At 46.0% G+C, this 22,843-nt stretch overlaps 1 protein-coding gene across 4 annotated transcripts in view; it reads right to left on the bottom strand.

Annotated features, from left to right (window-relative positions):
• ARHGAP22 (Rho GTPase activating protein 22) overlaps positions 1 to 22,843 on the bottom strand; it is a 359,144-nt gene that overhangs the window by 51,529 nt on the left and 284,772 nt on the right. For 3 of the 4 annotated variants that reach the window (XM_029061129.2, XM_029061131.2, XM_029061130.1), the window contains one exon: positions 20,711 to 20,839. In XM_029061129.2, coding sequence (XP_028916962.1) covers positions 20,711 to 20,839 — 129 coding nt within the window. Of the gene's footprint in view, positions 1 to 20,662; positions 20,840 to 22,843 lie in introns of all 4 variants that reach the window. The other variant, XM_029061128.1, reaches the window with a different exon arrangement.

A 22,843-nucleotide genomic window follows, 5' to 3' on the forward strand; every position in this document is an offset into this window, starting at 1 on the left:
CTCCACCCAAACCCCCAGATCCATTTGAGGCAAACCGTTGTCCCCATCTCCGACCTACACGGGCTCCAGCAGACACACTCCCCAGGTGGAAGCTAGGTTTGCACCCATCTTCACCCATGTCACTTGCCCTCACAAGTCCAGGTGCACAAAGTGGATACGTGCATTTGCAGACGTGGACGTAAGCGAGTACACACCTCCATGCTCTAACAGGCTTGCACATGTTCAGCATCATACAAACCTGGGTCCCGGCCTGCCCATCCTCCCCCCTCCCCCCAACCCCAAGCCCCCCAGGCCCAAGCTGTCTCCTCCACACATGCTGACTCACATTCTCTCACATGTGCACATATACTTCCTCTCTACCCAGGCAATCAAGAAATCTTTCCCAAGACTCTTTCCCCTCCAGCAGTTCTCCCCTTCCCCCACTGCCTGCCTTTCTCTCTCTCTCTTTCTCTGCACCCATCCCCCAGACCCCTCATCTCCCTGCAAACAAACTGTCCCCCCCCTCCCCCCAAAATCTGGCTACTCAATTTCTGTTCTCCAAAAGACCAGCATTCAGACGCTTCCTCCAGAGGGACTGACCAGCTGCCATCCCGGCTACTCAGCCAAAGAATCCAGACGGGGTGAAGAGTAAGAAGAAAAAGAAAAAAATGTAGGGTGAAATTGGGGGGTGGAAGGGAGGGGGTGAGAAAAATCCGTGATCCTACCTCTTGTTCTGACACAGCACTGAGTTACGTTGCAGGCACTAAGCTTTAAGCAGAAATTAGGCAGTGTCAGAGAGCAGGAGCTGCAGAGGGAAAAAGTCCTGGCTTCAGGCATCAGACACATTCTCCTCCGTCCCAGCACTGGCGGCCTTCCATTAAGCCAGCGGAGGAAAGTGGACCGGAGCAGGGTTCTTCTCGGGGGAAGCTGCAGAGGCACATCTGGTTTTAACTTGGCATTAATTATGACTTGTGCGGCAACTATTCTAAGCATCCAATGGAGTGGGAAGCAGCCGGCTCTGGAGGCAGGAGAGAGGCAGGCAGGTAGGATCTTGTGCCCTGCCCTTCCTGGCTTCCAGAGCCGCAGCCAGTGTAAACAGCCGCTAAGTATGGGTCGCAAGTTTTAACAAAGGCATCCTCCCCGACAGGCCCGGGTGATAGATTCGGGCCCTAATTGCTTGTCAGATCTGTGCTCGATAGCCGGGACGACGGACAGACCCTTGCAGCCTGCCCGGTCGCAGTCCCTTTAAGCTATCGCCTTCTCTCCTCCCCCTTCCCTCCAACTCCCACCCCCTGGGTGGCTTTTAGCTTTCCATATCGGGCTGAGGAACGAGGGAGGGGAATTCCCCCCCCCCCTCCCCGGCTCTTTAGGCAGAGGGAGAGGATTAAGAACTCCCAGGAGGCCTACATGTCTTGTCACTCTTTCCCGAGGGCTGGGAGGTGCAATGGGGGTTTCTAAGAATGATCATAATTGTGGGGTTTTTGTTAAGCGTTTACTATGTGCCAAGCACTGTGCTGAGCGCTGGGGGGGATACCAGTAAATGGGCCCACATGGGGCTCACGGCCTCAAATCCCCATTTTGCCCTGAGGCACAGATAATAATAATGACGATAATAATAATGGTATTGGTTAAGTGCTTACTGTGTGCCAGGCGCTGTACTGAGCGCTGGGGTGGGAACAGACGAATCGGATTACGCAGTCCCTGTACCACGTGGGGCTCAAAGTCTCAATCCCCATTTTACAGATGAGGGAACTGAGGTACAGAGAAGTGAGGTGACCTGCCCGAGGTCACACATCAGATGAGTGCCAGAGCAGAATTAGAACCCATGGCCCACTGACTCTCAGGCCCATGCTCTATCCACTAGGACACGGAAGTGACTTGCCCAAGGCTACACAGCAGACAAGTGGCAGAGCCGGAATTAGAACCCACGACCTTCTGATTCCCAGGTTTGTGCATTATCCACCTCATCATGTGGACTCTGTGCCCGTGGAAGTCTGGGGCATCTTCGAGGGACCCAGCTTTCCTAGCCCGGTCTAGCCGGTCCAGGTCCCCTGTCTTTCTGTCTTTCTTTCTGTCTGCTTTCTTTGTGCTTTTGTGCTTGTGATTTTGAAAATTATTTGAAAAAAAGTTTTAGTCCTTTGGATTATGGAACAGGGAACGTGTCTACCAACTCTGATATACTGTACCCTGCCAAGTGCTTAGTACAGTGCTCTGCATTCTATAAGTGCTCCATAAATGCTATTGATTGACCAACTGAATTAAGGGTGTTTTTTAAAACATGGATTCACAGTTTCTGATGATTAATATTAATATAAGTAATATTTCTTTTGAATGCATAGTCATATGAGCCAAGCAAGTAACTTCAGGGGCCCATACCTGATTTATGACACAGACCCAGTTTAGACAGGTCTAAGATTCTAGGCATTAAACAAAGATGTCTATGCCAAAGAAGCAGAGTGGTCTAGGGGACTGGGAGTCAGAAAACCTGGGTTCTAATCCTGGTCTCTCTGATTGCCAATGGATTGAGTTTAGGCAAGTTACTCTGGGCTTCAGTTTCCTCACCTGAAAAGGGATTAAACGTGGCTCAGTGGAAAGAGCACGGGCTTTGGAGGCCGGGCTTATGTGTTCGAATCCCCGCTCTGCCACTTGTCGGCTGTGTGACTGTGGGCAAGTCACTTAACTTCTCTATGCCTCAGTTCCCTCATCTGTAAAATGGGGATTAAGACTGTGAGCCCCACGTGGGACAACCTGATTCCCCTATGTCTACCCCGGCGCTTAGAACAGGGCTCGGCACCTAGTAAGCGCTTAACAAATACCAACATTATTATTATTAAATATCCGTTCTCCTTCCCTGTGAGACTGTAAATCGATTGATTGTGAGTCAAAGGTGGGACAAGGACTGTTTCCAAACTGTTTATTTTGCATCTACTACAGTGCTTGACACAAAATAAGTTTTTAACAAATACCACAAGTAGTAGTAATAGCGGTAGAAGTAGTATGAAAGCGCTTGGGAGCTGAGCTATTTGTGATTTAGGTCCAAATAGGAACAAGAGGCATTGGAAGTTTTTCAAAGTCATCTTCCTCTAGGACATTCAGGCTAATTGCTCTGCTCAACTCTTGCACTTCAAGGAGGTGGGAAAGGTGTTCTTCTTACAGCTGGGCCAGAGAATCAACCCACCTGGGGTCTGGCTGGCTCGGCTCCCAACTCTGAGCAAGTTACTCCCTCACTCTGAGCCTCTGTTTGCCAAAATGAAAACAGTGTGATCTGCCCCTCCTCCAATTTGGAGGTGGAGCCCTGGGGAAGCAAGGAGTTAGCACTTAATGCCTGGCACATTTAGCGCTTAAAAAAGGCCATTATTATCAACAGTAATAATTGTGGTCCCCCTCTCAGGGTCGCAGCGGCTACGGGAGGACGAGTCAAGCAGAGGCCTACCCATTCCATTCCTAGTTTGAGCAGTGACTAGCGTGTGGAAGGCCATCGACTGCAAGTCAAAACTCACCCGTGCTGGGCAGCACTGGCATGGGAGAGAGTCGAGGGTGAAGACTCCAATTTACTGTACGAAAGGAGGCAGTGGTAAACCACTTCCGGATTTTTACCAAGAAAACTCTCTGCCTACACTACCAGAACGATTGCAGATGGAGAGGGGGGCGGTCCAGGAGAGATGTGTCCGTGGTGTCACTATGGGTCAGAGACCACTCGACGGCTAAGACAAGACAATAATGGTGATATTTGCTAAGAGCTTACTAAGTGCTAAGCACTGGGGTAGATACAAGTTAATCAGGTTGGACACAGTAACTGTCCCACATGGGACTCACGGTCTTAATCCCCATTTTATGGATGAGGTAACTGAGTCCCAGAGAAGTGAAACAACTTGCTCAAGGTCACACAGCAGATATGTGGCAGAGCCAGGATAATAGCCCACATCTTCTGACTCCCAGGCCTGTACTCTATCCACTAGACCATGCTGAGATCCTAGTGGGGAGATGTCAGGTGACGTTGAGTTTGGGCAGCATGGTTGGTAGTGACTTAAGGAGCTCATTATTGACAGCTAACAAATTCTCCCTTTAAAACTTTTGTTCCTGAAAAATATGATAATAATAATACTAAATGTGGTATTTGCTAAGCACTTATTATGTGCCAAGCACTGTACTAAGTATTGGGGTAGATAAAAGATCATCTGGTCCCCCATGGGGATCACAGTCTAAGTCAAGAGGGAGAAAGAGTATTTGAATCTCCATTTTGCAGATAAAGTAACTGAGGCACTCAGAAATGGCTTGTCCAAGGTGTCACAGCAGACAGGTGAAGTCAGGATTAGAACCCAGGGCTTCTCATTCCAAGGCCCCTGCTCTTTTCACAAGGTCCTGCTCCTTCTCATGGGAAAAGGTCAATTCAGAACTCAAACCTCAAGAGAAATGGGAAGTTCCAGGGTTGGAAAATGAAAGAGAAATCCTTCCAGTTATTGGCACAAAGCCCAAGGGTGGTAACCCTAGAGATTAACTGACTAGAGTCTATCTGACTTTATTACAGAGGGGAAAACCTGAACCGGCTTCTTAGTGAACTAGTTTAAATGAAATACCCAGGTGGCATGAGCCCTGGGGCTGCTGGATAAATGCCTACCAGTGGATCCTAAACATGAGGGTTCCAGTTCCTACACTGGATCACCTACCAAATGCCTGGAACCCAAGCTTCTGGAAATTGTTACTAGAAATAATCTGCCTGCAGCTAAGTACGGTCCCAAAAGAGCCACTGAGAGTTCTCAGAGATAAGGGAAGCAGTGTGGTCTAGTGGAAGTTACCCAGACCTGGGAGTCAGAGGACTTGGGTTCTAATACTGTCTCTGCCATTTGTCTGCTGTGTGACCTTGAGCAAGTCACTTAACTCTTCTGGGTCGCAGTTCCCTCATCTGCAAAATGGCAATTTGATACCTGTTCTCCCTCCTACTTAGACAGTGGGCCTCATGTGGGACTTGATTACAAAGCATAGTTCTCTCCACATAGTAAATACTCAGTAAGTACTATTGATTGATTGGTTATCATGTATTTACCCCAGTGCTTAGTACAGTGCTTGACATAATAAGTGCTTAACAAATTCTAATAGTTATAATGGAAGGCCCCTGGCTGGTTCCACGATAATGGACATATATTACAATATGCAGGTAATACAATGTAACAACAGCAACTTAGGGCTAATTCCAGCTCTGCCACTTGCCTGCTGTGTGACCTTGGGCAAGCCATTTCACTTCTCTGTGTCTCAGTTTCCTCATCTGTAAAATGGGTGCTAAATGGTTGTTGTCCCTCTTCTTAGACTGTGAGTCCTGTGGGAGACGAGACTGTATCCGCTCTGATTATTTTGTATCTAGCCCAAAGCTTAATACAATCCTTGGCATATAATAAGAATTTAGCAAACACCACTATTATTTATTATTGTTATTATTATTAGAGCTTGGTGCCGAGAAGACCCCTGACCCTCGCTCCAGAACCACTGCACCCCTCTCAGACCCCTGTTAAAGAGTGCTGCTTCTGAGTTTTAATAATAATAATTGTGGTATTTGTTAAGCACTTACTATGTGCCAGGCACCATACTAAGAGCTGGGGTGGATACAAGCAAATTGGGTTGGACACAGTCTCAATCCCCATTTTACGGATGAGGTAACTGAGACACAGAGAAGTCCAGTGGTGTGCCCAAGGTCACACAGCTGACAAGTTTGAAACTTGGTGATAGGAGATGAGACAGGGTGGCTACGCGTTTAAACAAAACTGCCCACATTCAAGTGTCCACTTTCAGGGAGGGGAGACCAGCTGGGAGAGCAATAATAATAATTGTGGTATTTGTTTAGCTCTTACCATTCCTCTCTAAACTCCTTGAGCAACTTGTCTATACCCACTGTCTCAAGTTCTTCTCCTCCAATTTTCTCCTTGATGTCCTCCAATCTGTCTTCTGATTCCTTCACTCCACAGAAACCGGCCTCAGTGGTCATCGGTGATCTCCTTCTTGCCAAACCAATGGCCTCTACACCATCGTAATCCTCCTCGACCTCTCAGCTGCCTTTGACACTATCAACCATCCCCTTCTCCTGGAAACATTATCCAACCTCGGCTTCACAGGCACTGTCCTCTCCTGGTTCTCCTCCTATCTCTCTCTTGCCGCTCATTCTCATTCTCTTTTGCGGGCTCCTCCCCTGCCTCCCACCTCCTATGTGTGTGTGTGTTGGGGGGGGGCTCTCAAGGTTCAGTTCTGGGTCACCTTCTATTCTCATCTACACCCACTCCCTTGGGTGCTCCCATGGCTTCAGCTACCACCCCTATGCATATGATTCCCAAATCTATATCTTTCATTCATTCAATAGTATTTATTGAGCGCTTACTATGTGCAGAGCACTGTACTAAGCGCTTGGGATGAACAAGTCAGCAACAGATAGAGACAGTCCCTGCCGTTTGATGGGCTTACAGTCTAATCGGGGGAGACGGACAGACAAGAACAATGGCGATAGAGTCGAGGGGAAGAACATCTCGAAAAACAATGGCAACTAAATAGAATCGAGGCGATGTACAATTCATTAACAAAATAAATAGGGTAACGAAAATATATACAGTTGAGCGGACGAGTACAGTGCTGTGGGGATGGGAAGGGAGAGGGGGAGGAGCAGAGGGAAAAGGGGAAAAAGAGGGTTAAGCTGCGGAGAGGTAAAGGGGGGATGGCAGAGGGAGTAGAGGGAGAAGAGGAGCTCAGTCTGGGAACGCCTCTTGGAGGAGGTGAGTTTTAAGTAGGGTTTTGAAGAGGGAAAGAGAATCAGTTTGGCGGAGGTGAGGAGGGAGGGCGTTCCGGGACCGCGGGAGGACGTGACCCGGGGGTCGACGGCGGGACAGGCGAGACCGAGGGATGGTGAGGAGGTGGGCGGCAGAGGAGCGGAGCGTGCGGGGTGGGCGGTAGAAAGAGAGAAGGGAGGAGAGGTAGGAAGGGGCGAGGTGATGGAGAGCCTCGAAGCCTAGAGTGAGGAGTTTTTGTTTGGGGCGGAGGTCGATAGGCAACCACTGGAGTTGTTTAAGAAGGGGAGTGACACGCCCAGATCGTTTCTGCAGGAAGATGAGCCGGGCAGCGGAGTGAAGAATAGACCGGAGCGGGGCGAGAGAGGAGGAAGGGAGGTCAGAGAGAAGGCCCACACAGTAGTCTAGCCGGGATATAACGAGAGCCCGTAACAGTAAGGTAGCCATTTGGGTGGAGAGGAAAGGGCTGATCTTGGCGATATCGTAGAGGTGAAACCGGCAGGTCTCGGTAACGGATAGGATGCGTGGGGTGAACGAGAGAGACGAGTCAAGGATGACACCGAGATTGCGGGCCCGAGAGACGGGAAGGACGGTGATAGAGAAGTCTGGGAGAGGACCAGGTTTGGGAGGGAAGATGAGGAGCTCAGTCTCGCTCATGTTGAGTTTTAGGTGGCGGGCCGACATCCAGGTGGAGACGTCCCGGAGGCAGGAGGAGATGCGAGCCCGAAGGGAGGGGGAGAGGACAGGGGCGGAGATGTAGATCTGCGTGTCATCTGCGTAGAGATGGTAGTCGAAGCCGTGAGAGCGGATGAGTTCACCGAGGGAGTGAGTGTAAATGGAGAACAGAAGAGGGCCAAGAACTGACCCTTGAGCTCTGATCTCTCTCCTTCTCTACCATCTCCCATTCCTGCCTTCAGTACATCTCTACTTGGATATCCTGCCATCACCTCAGATTTAACATGTCCAAAACAGAGCTCTTTATCTTCCCACTCAAACGCTGCCCTCTCCCTGACTTCCCCATCACTGTAGATGACACTTCCATCCTTCCTGTTTCACAAGCCCACAACCTTGCCATTATCCTTGACTCCCCTCTTTCATTCATCCCACATATTCAATCCATCACTAAATCCTGTAGGTTTGACCTTCACAATGTGGCTAAAATCCACCCTTTCCTTTCCATCCAAACTGCTACTGCATTAATCCAAGCACTTCTCCTCTCCCGCCTTGCTTACTATATCAGTTTCCTCACTGACCTCCCAGTCTCCTGTCTCTCCCATTCAGTCATTCATTCGGTTGTATTCAGTGAGTGCTTACTGTGTGCAGAGCAAAATACTGAGTGCTTGGGAATATAATAATGCTGCCAGATCATTTTTCTACAAAAACGTACAGGCCACGTTTCCCCACTTCTCAAAAAACCTCCAGTGGTTGTCCATCTACCTCTGCATCAGATAGAAAATCCTTACCATTAACTTTAAAACACTCAATCACCTAGCCTTCTCCTACCTCACCTCATTACTCTCCTACTAGAACCCAGCCCGCACACTTCGCTCCTCTTATGCTAACCTTCTCACTGTACCTCTATCTCTTATCTTTCCCCAAAGGACCTCTTACCCGTGTCCTGCCTCTGGCCTAGAATGGCCTCCCTCCTCATATCTGAAAGACAATGACTCCCCTCCTTCCAAGCCTTATTGAAGGCACATCTCCTCCAACAGGCCTTCCCAGACCAGGCCCTATTTTCCTTTCTTGCTCCTCCCTTCTCCATCGAACTGACTTGCTCCCTTTATTCATCCCCTCTCTCAGCCCCATAACACTTAAGTACATATCTATATTTATTTATACTAATGCCTGTCTCCTGCTCTAGACTGTAAGCTCACTATGGGCAGAGAATGTTTCTGTTATATTTTTATACTGCACTCTACCCAGAGCTTAGTACAGTGTTCCTCACAGAGTAAGAGCTCAATAAATATGATTGACTCACTGACTATGTGCCAAGCACTGTCCTAAATGCTGGGATAGATATAAGAAAATAAGGTCAGACCCTGCCCCACTTGGGTCCCACAGTCTAAGATGGAAGGAGATCTTGTATTGAACCCCCATTTTACAGATGAGGAAACTGTGACTCAGAGAAGTTAAGTGACTTGTCCAAGGTCACCCAGCAGGCAAGTGGCAGAGCTGGGATTAGAATCCAGGGTCCTCTGACTCAGGCTCGTGTTCCTTCCACTAGGGCATGCTGCTATAGGGCTGGAAGACATGAACCCTGCCCTCAAGAAGCTTACAATCTAGTCCAGGAGATAGACATAAAATAAATTACAGCTGCGGGAAGCAGCAGAGTAATATGCCTCTTGGAGATGCTGGAAATGGGTGAGTCATTTCTTTGGGCTTCGGTTACCTCATCTGTAAAATGGGGATTAAGACTGGGAACCCTAAGTGGGACAGGGATTGTTTCCAACCCAATTTGCTTGTATCCACTCTAGCGCTTAACAAATACCGCAATATAAATGTGGGGAGATTTCTTGAACCCTTCCTACCATACTAATGCCCTGATGATGGCACAACTCCCCTGTCTGTTTGTACTATATGTGGGATTGTAACCACAGTGGCCCTCGCCTGACAGCACGACACCAGCAGAAACATTCGTTCTCGACCTCTCCTGAGACTCCAGACTTCTCTTCGGATCAGATGTTAGCTTGGCAGTTACCATGTCAAATTGATTTCCAGCATTTCTGATCTGGGCTGTGTTTTGGGCAAATATAAGACAGGAGCGAAAGACCAGAGAGTTATTCAATATCCCTGCCCCTGGCAGCGGGAAGGATTGTCTAACTGTCTCCCTTGTGACATTTGAGGCATTGCTTCCTTCCCCCTGAAATATTCAGGGAGAAACATTAACGCACACAGCGCAATAAATTGCCACCACCGACTTCCGGTTTATTCTCCAGTCTGAGATTGCTAAACTGTTTATCTTCCCTGTTTTATTTCCTTCTTTCAAGCAGCCTTGAGTCCCTGCAGCCACAACATCATGACTGTGGCTCAACTCTTGCTGTTCCAAGCCTATCTAAACACACACTCACACGCGAAGCATGCAGAGAATGAAACACAGGGAGTTGCAGATTCAAAAAATAACAAAACTTTCAAATGGATGCACAGGAATCTGGGAAGGAGAGGTCCCCTGGAAAACTATGAATTTAAACACAATGGCCTTGATCTCTCTGCCTGGGTGCTTCCCCCTCCCCAACCCCAGTATTGCAGAGGGCTGCCTTGAATTTGTTAGTGGCCAGCAGGGAGACAATCTTAGATTGAGTGACTTACTACTCACGTCTACTGTTATGTCGAGGACAACCAACTCCTTGCCACCGAGTCCTGGGGAAACCCAGATGGGGCCTCTCACCATATTTAAATCATTGACTCAAAGAATCCAAACAAAATTCCTTGGGACTAGAAATAAGTGAAACCTGGCTCACATCAAACCAGGCCCACTGTGAACTTTCACCCTGAACTCTCACCTTGAACTCCAACTGGCTCTTTCAAAGATTTAAAAAATCGGTTCTCTAGAGCGAAAGAGAAATAGGTAGTTTTCACCTTTTCGTTGGACTGGTGGTCATAGAAGGAGTAATAAATAATAGTTATGGTACTTGTTAAGTGCTTACTATGTGCCAAGCACTGTTCTAAGCGCTAGGGTAGATGCAAGTTAATCAGGTTGGACACAGTCCTTGTCCCTCATGGAGCTCACACTCTTGATCCTCATTTTACAGATGAGGTAACAGGCCCAGAAAAGTTAAGTGACTTGTCCAAGGTCACACAACAGACATGTGGTGGATCTAGAATTAGAACCCAGGACCTTCTGACTCCTAGGCCCATGTTTTATCCACTGAGCCACCTAGTAGTAATATGGTAGTAATAGCAGTTATGTGGCTCAGCAGAAAGAACACGGGCTTGGGAGTCAGAGGTCGTGGTTTCTAATCCCGGCTCCGCCATTTGTCAGCTGTGTGACTGTGGGCAAGTCACTTCACTTCTCTGTGCCTCAGTTACCTCATCTGGAAAATGGGGATGAAGACTGTGAGCCCCACATGGGACAACCTGATGACCTTATATCTACCCCAGTGATTAGAACATGGCTTGGCACATAGTAAGTGCTTAGCAAATGCCATTATTATTATTATGGAAGAGTATATGAGCTATTGAATTCTCCCAAGTGCTTAATACAGAGCTCTGAACAGAGCAAATGGTCAGTAAACACTACTGACTGATTTAGTAGTAGAAGTAGTAATCATAATAGTAGTTTTAGGGGTGATAGACTCTAAGCTATAGATTGTAAACTCCGTTCTCTAGACTGATCTCATTGTGGGTTGTTCGTCGTGGGCAGGAATGTGTCTGTTATTATATTGTACTCTCCCAAGCGCTTAGTACAGTGCTCTGCACAAAGTAAGCGCTCGAAACACTACTGACTGATTTAGTAGAAGAAGTCAAAATAGTCACATTTAGGGGTGGTAAACTAAGCTCTAGACTGTAAACTCATTCTCAAGGCTGTAATCTCATTGTGGGTAGAGAATGTGTCTGTTTATTGTTATACTCTCCCAAGTGTTTAGTACAGTGCTCTGCATAGAGTAAACCCTTAATAAATACAATTGAAGAAATGAATGAACGGGTGATATTTGTTGAGCACCACTAAAAACAGTGTACTCTATTAATCACTCTGGAACTGAAAAACAACGAAGTTCCCTGCCCACAAGGAGCTTATACCATAATTGGGTGGGTGGACAGACCACCTTCAGAGCAAATGTGGTTCTGAATGGAGCTTAGGATATCTTAGATCATGAGAAATTGACATTGGTGGGTTTACACCAGAACAAAAGCAATCATTCTTTCTGGTGTCTGTTTATTCATTCATTCATTCTATTGTATTAATTGAGCACTTACTGTGTGCAGATCACCATACTAAGCGCTGGGGAAAGTACAGCACAATAATAAACAGTGACATTCACTGCCCACAACAAGCTTACAGTGTAGAAGACAGACATCAATATAAATAAATTACAGATATGTACATAAGTGCTGTGGGGCTGGGGAAGGAGAGGAGCAAAGGGAGGAAGTCCGGGTGATGCAGAAGGGAGTGGGAGATGAGGAAAAGTGGGGCTTAGTCTGGAAAGGCCTCTTGGAGGAAATGTGCCTTCAATAAGGCTTTGAAGGTGAGGAGACTAATTGTCTGTTGGATTTGAGAAGGGAGGGCATTCCATTAATTCATTCAGTCATATTTATTGAGTGCTTACTATGTGCAGAGCTCTGTACTAAGAGCTTGGAATGTACAATCCGGCAACAGGTCGAGGCAATCCCTGCCCAACAATGGGCTCACAGTCTAAAAGGGGGAGACAGCAAAACAAAACAGACCAGAGCAGGACGTGGGCTAGGGGTTGGTGGTGAGACAGGTGACAGGACGGTGAGAAGGTTAGCATTAGAGGAGTGAAGAGTATGGGCTGGGCTATTTTTATGTTGTACTCACGCACCCAAGCACTTAATACCGTGCTCTGCACACAGTAGGCACTCAATAAATGTTATTGAGAGACTGACTGCCTGCCTGACCTGTCGTTCCAGATCTAATGGGAATGTTTCAGAGACATGCATGTTGAACTGGATGCAACTCATTGAAAAAGCTGTCTGGTGAGTAAAAAGATGGAGCAATTGAAATGTTCCTATGTCCTCTTTCTGGATTCCTCACCTGGGGTGGGATATGAGATAAACTGCTTCATTCCTCCCATCCCTTTTTTAAAGTTGTATTTGTTAAGCGCTTTCTATATGCCAGGCACTGTTCTAAGCGCTGGAATCAATACAGGACAATCAGGTTGTCCCACATGGGGCTCACAGTCTAAATCCCCATTTTTAAAAGATGAGGGAACTGAGGCACAGAGAAATTAAGTGACTCGCCTAAGGTCACACAACAGACAAACGGGGGAGCCGAGACTAGAACTCAAGTCCTTCTGATTCCCATGCTGGTGATCTATACACTAATAAAAATAATGGTGGTATTTGTTAAGCGCTTACTATGTGCAAAGCACTGTTCGAAGCGCTGGGGGGATACATGGTGATCAGGTTGTCCCACGTGGGGCTCACATTTTTTTTTTTAATCCCATTTTACAGATGAGGTAACTGAGGCACAGAGAAGTGAAGTGACTTGCCCAAAGTTACACAGCTGGCAAGCGGCAGAGCCGGGATTAGAACCCACAACCTCTGATTCCCAAGCCCAGGCTCTTTCCACTGGGCCACGCTGCTTCTCCTTTTGCTAGTTTCTACAGGGAAATATCAAAACCACCTGCCCTTTAGCTGACTTTTGAGAATTTGTGGGAAAATCCGCAGAGAACATTGAGTTAATAAACTTTAGTAAAGTTCAAGAGGCACTCTCAATACCTTGAAGTTTATAATCTGCAATCAGGATTCGGTAGATTTCTACTGCTCTTGTCATTATGAAGAATATATTGCTGTCTTGCTATAGCTACATTAAATATCCAAAATTTAGTCACAGCCACCAGTTTGTATAGTCTCTAAATTGTTCTTATATTTTGCTGCTGGAGGAAGACTGCAGAGTTATCACCGAAGACAGCTCCTGGCTAAATGAAATTCTGCAACTGATTGTGTCTGAAGGGCTACCATTTGGCATCTTGAATTTCAAACAGATACTCCAGCAGATAGTGACTGTGAATGAAATCTGCATTTAAAAGATGATGAATTCCACCCAAGGGAATTCATTCAAAATTCCCTCAGATCTCTGTTGGGGGGGGGGGCGGGCAATAAGGGAACTCAATATTTTTCTCATAGGCTTGGGCTTTCTGTCTCCTTTAATCTGCTTTGTTGCTGGAAAGATGTTTTCGTGGTTCACTGGGATTGATCAGGGCACAAAACAGTTGAAAAGTCATTCTAAGGAAAAAAGAGAGAAGTGCTACATCTAATAGCTCCCATAATCTATTCCAGAGCTTACCATAGTAGGGAGGGTGGTGTAGTGGATAGACCACGGGCCTGGGAGTCAGAAGGTCATGGGTTCTAATTCCAACTCTGCCGCTTGTCTGCTGTGTGACCTTGGGCAAGCCACTTAACTTCTCTGGGTCTCTGTTTCCTCAAATGGAAAACGGGAACTCAAACCCAGTTCTCCTTCCTGCTTAGACTGTGAGCCCTGCGTGGGACAGGGAGTGTGTCTGACCTAATTATCTCGCATCTACCCTAGCTTTTAGGACAGTGCTAGACACACAGTAAGCACTTAACAATAATAATAATAATAATGTTGGTATTTGTTAAGCGCTTACTATGTGCCAAGTACTGTTCTAAGCGCTGGGGTAGATACAAGAGAATTAGGTTGTCCTACATGGAGTTCACAGTCTTCATCACAATTTTACAGATGAGGTAACTGAGGCACAGAGAAGTTAATACTATTGAATTAAGTGATTTGCCCAAGGTCACACAGCTGACAAGTGGTGGAGCAGGGATTAGAACCCACAACTTTCATTCAATAGTATTTATTGAGCGCTTACTATGTGCAGAGCACTGTACTAAGCGCTTGGGATGAACAAGTCGGCAACAGATAGAGACGGTCCCTGCCGTTTGACGGGCTTACGGTCTGATCGGGGGAGACGGACAGACGAGAACGATGGCAATAAACAGAGTCAAGGGGAAGAACATCTCGTAAAAACAATGGCAACTAAATAGAATCAAGGCGATGTACAATTCATTAACAAAATAAATAGGGTAACGAAAATATATACAGTTGAGCGGACGAGTACGGTGCCGTGGGGATGGGAAGGGAGAGGTGGAGGAGCAGAGCAGCAGCGTGGCTCAATGGAAGGAGTCTGGGCTTTGGAGTCAGAGGTCATGGGTTCGTATCCCAGCTCGGCCACTTGTCAGCTGTGTGACTTTGGGCAAGACACTTAACTTCTCTGTGCCTCAGTTACCTCATCTGTAAAATGGGGATGAAGACTGTGAGCCCCACGTGGGACAACCTGATTCCCCTTTGTCTACCCCAGCGCTTAGAACAGTGCTCGGCACATAGTAAGCGCTTAACAAATACCAACATTATTATTATTATTAGAGGGAAAAGGGGAAAATGAGGGTTTAGCTGCGGAGAGGTAAAGGGGGGATGGCAGAGGGAGTAGAGGGAGAAGAGGAGCTCAGTCTGGGAACGCCTCTTGGAGGAGGTGAGTTTTAAGTAGGGTTTTGAAGAGGGAAAGAGAATCAGTTTGGCGGAGGTGAGGAGGGAGGGCGTTCCGGGACAGCGGGAGGACGTGACCCAGGGGTCGACGGCGGGACGGGCGAGACCGAGGGACGGCGAGGAGGCGGGCGGCGGAGGAGCGGAGCGTGCGGGGTGGGCGGTAGAAAGAGAGAAGGGAGGAGAGGTAGGAAGGGGCGAGGTGACGGAGAGCCTCGAAGCCTAGAGTGAGGAGTTTTTGTTTGGAGTGGAGGTCGATAGGCAACCACTGGAGGTGTTTAAGAAGTGGAGTGACATGCCCAGAGCGTTTCTGCGGGAAGATGAGCCGGGCAGCAGAGTGAAGAATAGACCGGAGCGGGGCTAGAGAGGAGGAAGGGAGGTCGGAGAGAAGGCTGACACAGTAGTCTAGCCGGGATATAACGAGAGCCCATAGCAGTAAGGTAGCCGTCTGGGTGGAGAGGAAAGGGCTGATCTTGGCGATATCGTAGAGGTGAAACCGGCAGGTCTCGGTAACGGATAGGATGCGTGGGGTGAACGAGAGAGATGAGTCAAGGATGACACCGAGATCGCGGGCCCGAGAAACCGGAAGGATGGTCGTGCCATCGACGGTGATAGAGAAGTCTGGGAGAGGACCGGGTTTGGGAGGGAAGATGAGGAGCTCAGTCTCGCTCATGTTGAGTTTTAGGTGGCGGGCCGACATCCAGGTGGAGACGTCCCGGAGGCGGGAGGAGATGCGAGCCCGAAGGGAGGGGGAGAGGACAGGGGCGGAGATGTAGATCTGCGTGTCATCTGCGTAGAGATGGTAGTCAAAGCCGTGAGAGCGGATGAGTTCACCGAGGGAGTGAGTGTAAATGGAGAACAGAAGAGGGCCAAGGACTGACCCTTGAGGAACTCCAACAGTTAAAGGATGGGAGGGGGAGGAGGCTCCAGCGAAGGATACCGAGAATGACCGGCCAGAGAGGTAAGAGGAGAACCAGGAGAGGACAGAGTCCGTGAAGCCAAGGTGAGATAAGGTATGGAGGAGGAGGGGATGGTCGACAGTGTCAAAGGCAGCAGAGAGGTCAAGGAGGATTAGAATGGAGTAGGAGCCATTGGATTTGGCAAGAAGGAGGTCATGGACAACCTCTGACTCCCAAGCCCGGGCTCTTTCTTGAGCCACACTGCTTCTCAAATACCTTAACAAATACCTTAAATAAATAAGTAAAATAAATGAAAATTGAATATATTGAGCTCCTACAGTTTGCAAAGCGCTTTAGTCAGTCAGTCATATTTACTGAATGTTTACTTTGTGCAGAGCACTGTACTAAGCACTTGGACGAGTACAATATAACACACTTTCTGCCCACAATGAGCTTATAGTGTAGAGGGACTATACTAAATGCTAGGAAAAAATACAGAGAGGAAAAACAGACAGGCTCATAGTGTAAGACTAAGGAGTTGTGGGAGATGCTGGAGATAGAAAGGAAGAGGAAAACAAATACTATGAGACAAAAGACCATGATAAATATGACAAAGATAAATCTGACAATTCAATTCTATCGTATTTATCATTCATTCATTCATTCAATAGTATTTATTGAGTGCTTACTTTGTGCAGAGCACTGTACTAAGCGCTTGGAATGTACAAATCGGTAACAGATAGAGACAGTCCCTGCACTTTGATGGGCTTACAGTCTAATCGGGGGAGACAGACGGACAAGAACAATGGCAATAAATAGAATCGAGGGGAAGAACATCTCATTAAAACAATAGCAAATACATAGAATCAGGGTGATGTACATCTCATTAACAAAATAAATAGGGTAATGAAGATATATACAGTTGAGCGGACGAGTACGATGCTGAGGGGATGGGACGGGAGAAGGGGAGGAGCAGAGGGAAAGGGGGGAGAAGAGGGTTTAGCTGCGGAGAGGTAAAGGGGGGGGTAGAGGGAGCAGAGGGAAAAGGGGAGCTCAGTCGGGGAAGGCCTCTTCGTGCTTGTTGTATGCGAAGCACTGTACTAAGCGCTTGGGAGAGTATGACACAGCAATAAGCAGACACATTTCCCTGCCCACAGCAAATAGGGCACCGAGGCCAGCCAGGATTTCAGGCTCCTTGTGGCTTTGTTCAGCAGTTTTACTGCTGAGGTTTCTGTGGTGCTCATTAAGCACTTACTATGTGCCAAGCACTGTCCTGAGCACTGGGGTAGATTAAATTAGATCCCAGTACTTGTCCCACATGGAGTTCTCAGTCCAATGGGAAGAAAGAACAGGTATGTATACCCCCATTTTACAGATAAAGAACCTGAGGCACAGAGAAGTTAAATGATTGCCCCAAAGCCACACAGCAGTGGAGGTGTAGAAAATGTGTAGTACAGTGCCCTGCACACCATAGGCTCTCGATATATATGTGCCATTAATTGATTGCCTATGTTGGGGAAAGGAAATTTCAATTCTCATTCAGTCGGTGGGAACTTTGGGAGTTCAAAAGGGGCCACGTATTTGCTAGAGCTCCATTAAGTGTTATACTCTATTTTGAAACCTGCTAAATTGTAGGCTAGAGTGGAAATTAACCTGCACGTTTATGAAAATAATAATAATAATGTTATTTGTTAAGTCCTAGGATCTGGATTTTCAACACTGGAATTTTTTTTTTCACATCTCTTTTTTCTCACACCTCCCCCTATGTGCAAGGCACTGTACTAAGCACCCGGGGAGATACAATTGGGTTGGACACAGTCCCTGTTCTATGTGGGGCTCACAGTCTCAACCCCCATTTTACAGATGAGGTAACTGAGGTACAAAGAAGTAAAGTGACTTGCTCAAGGTCTCACAGCAGACAAGTGGCGGAGCTGGAATTAGAACCCAAGACCTTCTGACTCCCAGGCCCATGCTCTGTCCATTATGCTAATTAAAAGCACCAGGCTCATTCAGAAGAAACACCAAAGTGGCTGTATGATACCTTTTTCTGGGAGAAATCAGGTTAATAGCAGCATTACAAAACACCCTGCACATACATGCTCCACCATCCTCACACGTGCTCCTGTGCCGGCCTGAATGTATACCTTAATGTACAGCTTTTCTGATTTATACATTTCTTCAAATCAAGAATGAAAGATATCATTACATGTGATCAAAGTTTTGTATTTAATTTCTTTGTCCTTTGCCGTCCTACGGCCCAAATGTCTTCAGTTGGGACTCGGTTTAAATTTTAGCAGACTCTAATGATCAGAACAAGCACAGAACGACTGTTTCACATTCACGGGTGCAATTATATACTTGTCAATCTAGCCCTAGCTATAAGTAGTCATGGTATGCAGACATAACATAATGAAATAATGATGAGCATATGCTGGGATCTCTGTCCTACTAAATGGCAAGCCAGGATTTTTTTTTTTACTGAGAGGCTTCTCATCAGCTTTTGGATAACTTTATGAAACATTTCTAATGCTGGTTTAGGATTTGGAACTGAAGCCGGGGAAAACACGATCCCATCGCTTTCACTGGGTGCCACGTTGAGCTGTTTTGACAGCTGAAAGCTTTCTTAGGCTGCAGTATCCCTTTTTGGACGATGGTGTTAGTTTCAGATTGGACTGCTGAGAAAAGTCATTTGACCACAATGAGTTCCTAATTGGATGAATCCACTGGATGAGGTCACATCTTCTGCATGTTGGAGGCAGCAGAGACCCTGATGCACAGCAAATCCACATAGCTGTGGTCAGAATGGCATGAAGATGTTGGGATTTGAGGTACCAAACACCTACAGAACCTAGTGTGGTGTGAAACATTCCCCTTCTAATCCAACCAGAGTCATGACAAACTGGAAATATAGTCTAGATTTCACCTTGGAATAACAACTTCTCCCTTTCTCTGCCTAGGTGTATAAGGTGCCTAGGTGTACTTTTCTCCATTAGTAGTTTACTCTTTCTCTTTCCCTAGTGTTCTATGGAGAGAAGAAGGTTTGGTTACTACCCTGACTTCTGTTCTAAACTATTTCTTAGAGTAGAGTATCAGGGAGATGGATACCCTGGTTATAGGATAATAATAATAATAATAATGTTGGTATTTGTTAAGCGCTTACTATGTGCAGAGCACTGTTCTAAGCACGGGGATAGATACAGGGGAATGAGGTTGTCCCAAGTGAGGCTCACAGTCTTCATCCCCATTTTAACAAATACCAACATTATCATTATGATTCATTTTATACACAAGAAGATCTGACCCTATTCCAAGGGATGCTAAAATCTGAATGACATCACATTTTTCTTCCCAAGACACTGCCTTTCTAGATTGATTTCAGTTTCAACAGAGTCCCCACAGAAATATTTTCACCCTCTCATCCCCCGTGCCTCTTCTTTCCAGTTCCCAAATATGGCCCCTTTGGCCTTTTATTCTATATGATTAAATATCATTGTTTATAGTATTTAAGAGAAGAACTTGGCTCCTCTTCCATCCATATAATTTTACATTTGGAGAAATATAAAAAGAATAATGAACTTTAAAGTTAGGAGGCAGTTTCCATTTGAGACGCTCAAGATGCTCTAAAGACTAATCCCATTCAACCTTTTACCGCTAGTCAGAGAATTAATGATTAAGTACTGTAACTCACTCTGATTATCTCTAGGGAAAATAAGAAATGGGATCCAGGTCTATAGAGGATCAGCACTCCCCTGTCTATCTTCTTCACCACACTTATCTCCGTAATTTCCTCAAGTTGTTTTCATAGTCCCATAGTAGGGACACTGGGAAATGTATTTTGCTGTTGATAAACTACCCAATCCCAAATTGCAGAAAATTACAAGATAAATTACATTTCGGAGGGTCTCACTTTGGAAAATGGGCCCGTCTTTAAGAGATGCTGAACAGAGGATTGTGAGCACTGAACACTGGTCTTATCTGGAGAAGACAAAGGATGAAAAGGGTCGCTTGCCATGTACAGATCAACCCGGAACACGTGTGAGGGTATGAACAGTCACATAGTCTGAGGGCAACTACGTTTAACCACATAAGGACTGCCTATTCACATATACATGGATATTATAGATTACACTATATTATAGTATACATAGTAAAGTATTATTACCATATCACAGTATCACCCTCTCTTGCTTCCTTTGCTCTTCCCCAACCCTAGCCCCAAATCACTTATGTATTTATCATGTAATTTTATTTATTTATATTGATGTCTGTCTCTCCCTTCTAGACTGTGAGCTCGCTGTCGGCAGTGAATGTCACTGTTTATTGTTGTATTGTACTTTCCCAAATGTTTAGTACAGTGCTCTGTACATAGTAAGCCTTTAATAGATATGATTGAATGAATGAATTACTATAAGCTTAGGAAGCAAAAACATCTATATAGGAATACTGAAGTAAAAATACACACACATACCTAGATATATTACATATTTCACATGCCCATGTAGGCATATATGTGTCTATAGACATATAGACACATATGCAATTGAATTCTCTGGAAAATACTGGTATGAGAGATGTGTTTGTTTTAGTGTGTATATACATATGTATACATACACCCACACAAACGCGTACGTGCATAATTTTTAATGCAATTTTCTGTTCTGTTTGCTAGAGAGAAACCCTACCTCCCCCCTTGGCAAAAAGCGGGAGACCTGCTCCATCTGACAGGCTGGATTGCAAGAAACCTGCTCCCTTCTGTCAACTCAGATTCACAGCTCTGTAGCTAGATCTTTATGACTCGGTTACATGAGGCAGATCCCCAAACAGAGGAAGATGTTTACCTTGAGGCAATAGTTTTAATTTATGAGCATGTGAGCTATTTTTAATACCTCCACCAAACGGAGCCCATATGACCCGGCGAATGGCTTTCACCCAATCTTCCATGTCATTCTGGGAGTTAGCCATGAGAAGGAAAGCTTCATGATTAACAGGCATCTTTTCCCGGTCTCCTGAGCCACCTGAAACACAGAAAAAAACACAAAAAAACCTCTCTTATTCTCTTATTCAACACTTATCTACTAGTTGTTAGTGTCCTCTTCATCTCAGTACCCAATGTGTTTTTCTCTTGGTCTGATATGTTTTAACAAAAATATTCTGTGGCTTTTGAATATACACAGATCCTCTTCACTGAAGTCCTAGGATCTGGATTTTCAACACTGGAATTTTTTTTTTTCACATCTCTTCTCACACCTCCCCCTATTCAATTTTCTTTCCCTTCATTTTTATTATTGAATGCCATAACTGAAAGAAAAAGCAGCTTCAAAATCATTTTGGAAGATTCAGTTTATCAGAAGGTCGTCAGGTTGAGCAGAACAGTTGAGAATGTTAGTTGGGTGGTAATTTTTCATGTTGAATGTAGGAGTTAATGAGGAGGGTGCTGCATTCAGGCACTGGTGACACAGGCCAAGGGTGAGACAGGTGCCCAGAGGAGACAGGGATGAGAGAGACAGAGGCACAGAGAGAAGGATAAATGATAGAGACAGAGGCCCAGAGAGGAGAGATGATAAAGACAGAGACCCAGATAGGAGAGAGGATAAAGACAGAGGCCCAGAGGAGATAGAGTTGATAGAGTTAGAGGCCCAGAAAGCAGAGATGATAGAAATAGAGACCCAGAGGAAAGGAGATATGACAGACAGAGGCCCAGAGGAGTGAGATTATAAAGAAAGAAGCCCATAGATGAGAGGACTGGTAGAGACAGAGGCCCAGAGAGAGGAAGAGATGACAGCGACAGGCCCAGAGGAGAGAAGGTTGAAAGAGATAGAGACCCAGAGAGAAGGAGAATTGACAGAGAAAGAGGCTCAGAGAGAAGGATATGTTATAGAGACAAAATCCCAGAGAGGAGAAAAGTCAGAGGCTCAGAGGAGAGTGGGCTGATTGAGAAAGAGGCCCAGAGAAAGGAAGAGATGGCAGACACAGAGGACCAGAGAGAGGGAGAGATGGCAGAGACAGAGACCCAGAGGGAAGGAAAGATGATAGAGGCAGAAGCCCAGAGGGAATGAAAGATGATAGAGGCAGAAGCCCAGAGAGAGAGAGAGATGATAGAACTCGAGGTCCAGAGAGAGGGAGAGGTATCAGAGTCAGAAGCCCAGAGGCGAGAGAGATGATAGAGACAGAGATCCAGAGGGAAGGAGAGAGAAGGAGAGATGACAGAGAGAGAGAGAGGCCCAGAGGAGAAATAAGTTTAGTTCCAGCTCTCAGGGACCTCCATTCTGGCCCTCTCATAGAATAGAAAGTTGCAGAAGCTCTAATGGCTTTGATGAGGTAACCTGCTGTGGAGAGAAGGTGGCTAGCACAATCAAATCATGGAGGGCCTCCTTGAACCAAAGATCTTCACAATATGTCAGCTTGTCACATCCCCTCCAAGAGACCTTCCCTGACTAAATCCTCCTTTCCCCTTCTCCCACTCCCTTTTACGCTCCCTTGACTTGCTCCCTGTTTTCACCCCCCTCCCAGCCCCACAGCACTTATGTATGTCAGTAATTTTGTTTGTTTATCTTAATGTCTGTCACCTCCTCTTACTTTCTCATTGAGGGCAGGGAATGTGTATGTAATATTGTTATATTGTACTCTCCCCAGTGCTTAGTACAGTGCTCTACACACAGTAAGTGCTCAGTAAATACAACTGACTGACTGACATCCTGTGCCTGGTTAGCTACTATCATAACGTATCTGCTACATTTGGTGAGATGCGTATTTTTGGAACAGTTTGCTAATGCCATTCAATTTAATGAAAACAAAGACCTCAGGTTTAATGATTATAAAGACAATGTTAACAAAGAGTAACAACCGTAATGTTAATTATTAGAGAATGCTCATGAAAAACTCCATGGACTATATAATTCTGAGGGGTAGCAAGATTTAAGAACCATCTGCTTTTCTTCTCCCAAAGACCACCTCAGCACTTGTGCCATCTGAGGCACTTCTGTAATAAGAGTTGAATTTGTTAAACACTTAACATGTGC

This window comes from Ornithorhynchus anatinus, chromosome 3 (genome assembly GCF_004115215.2).
Source record: "Ornithorhynchus anatinus isolate Pmale09 chromosome 3, mOrnAna1.pri.v4, whole genome shotgun sequence".
Lineage (NCBI taxonomy): Eukaryota > Metazoa > Chordata > Mammalia > Monotremata > Ornithorhynchidae > Ornithorhynchus > Ornithorhynchus anatinus.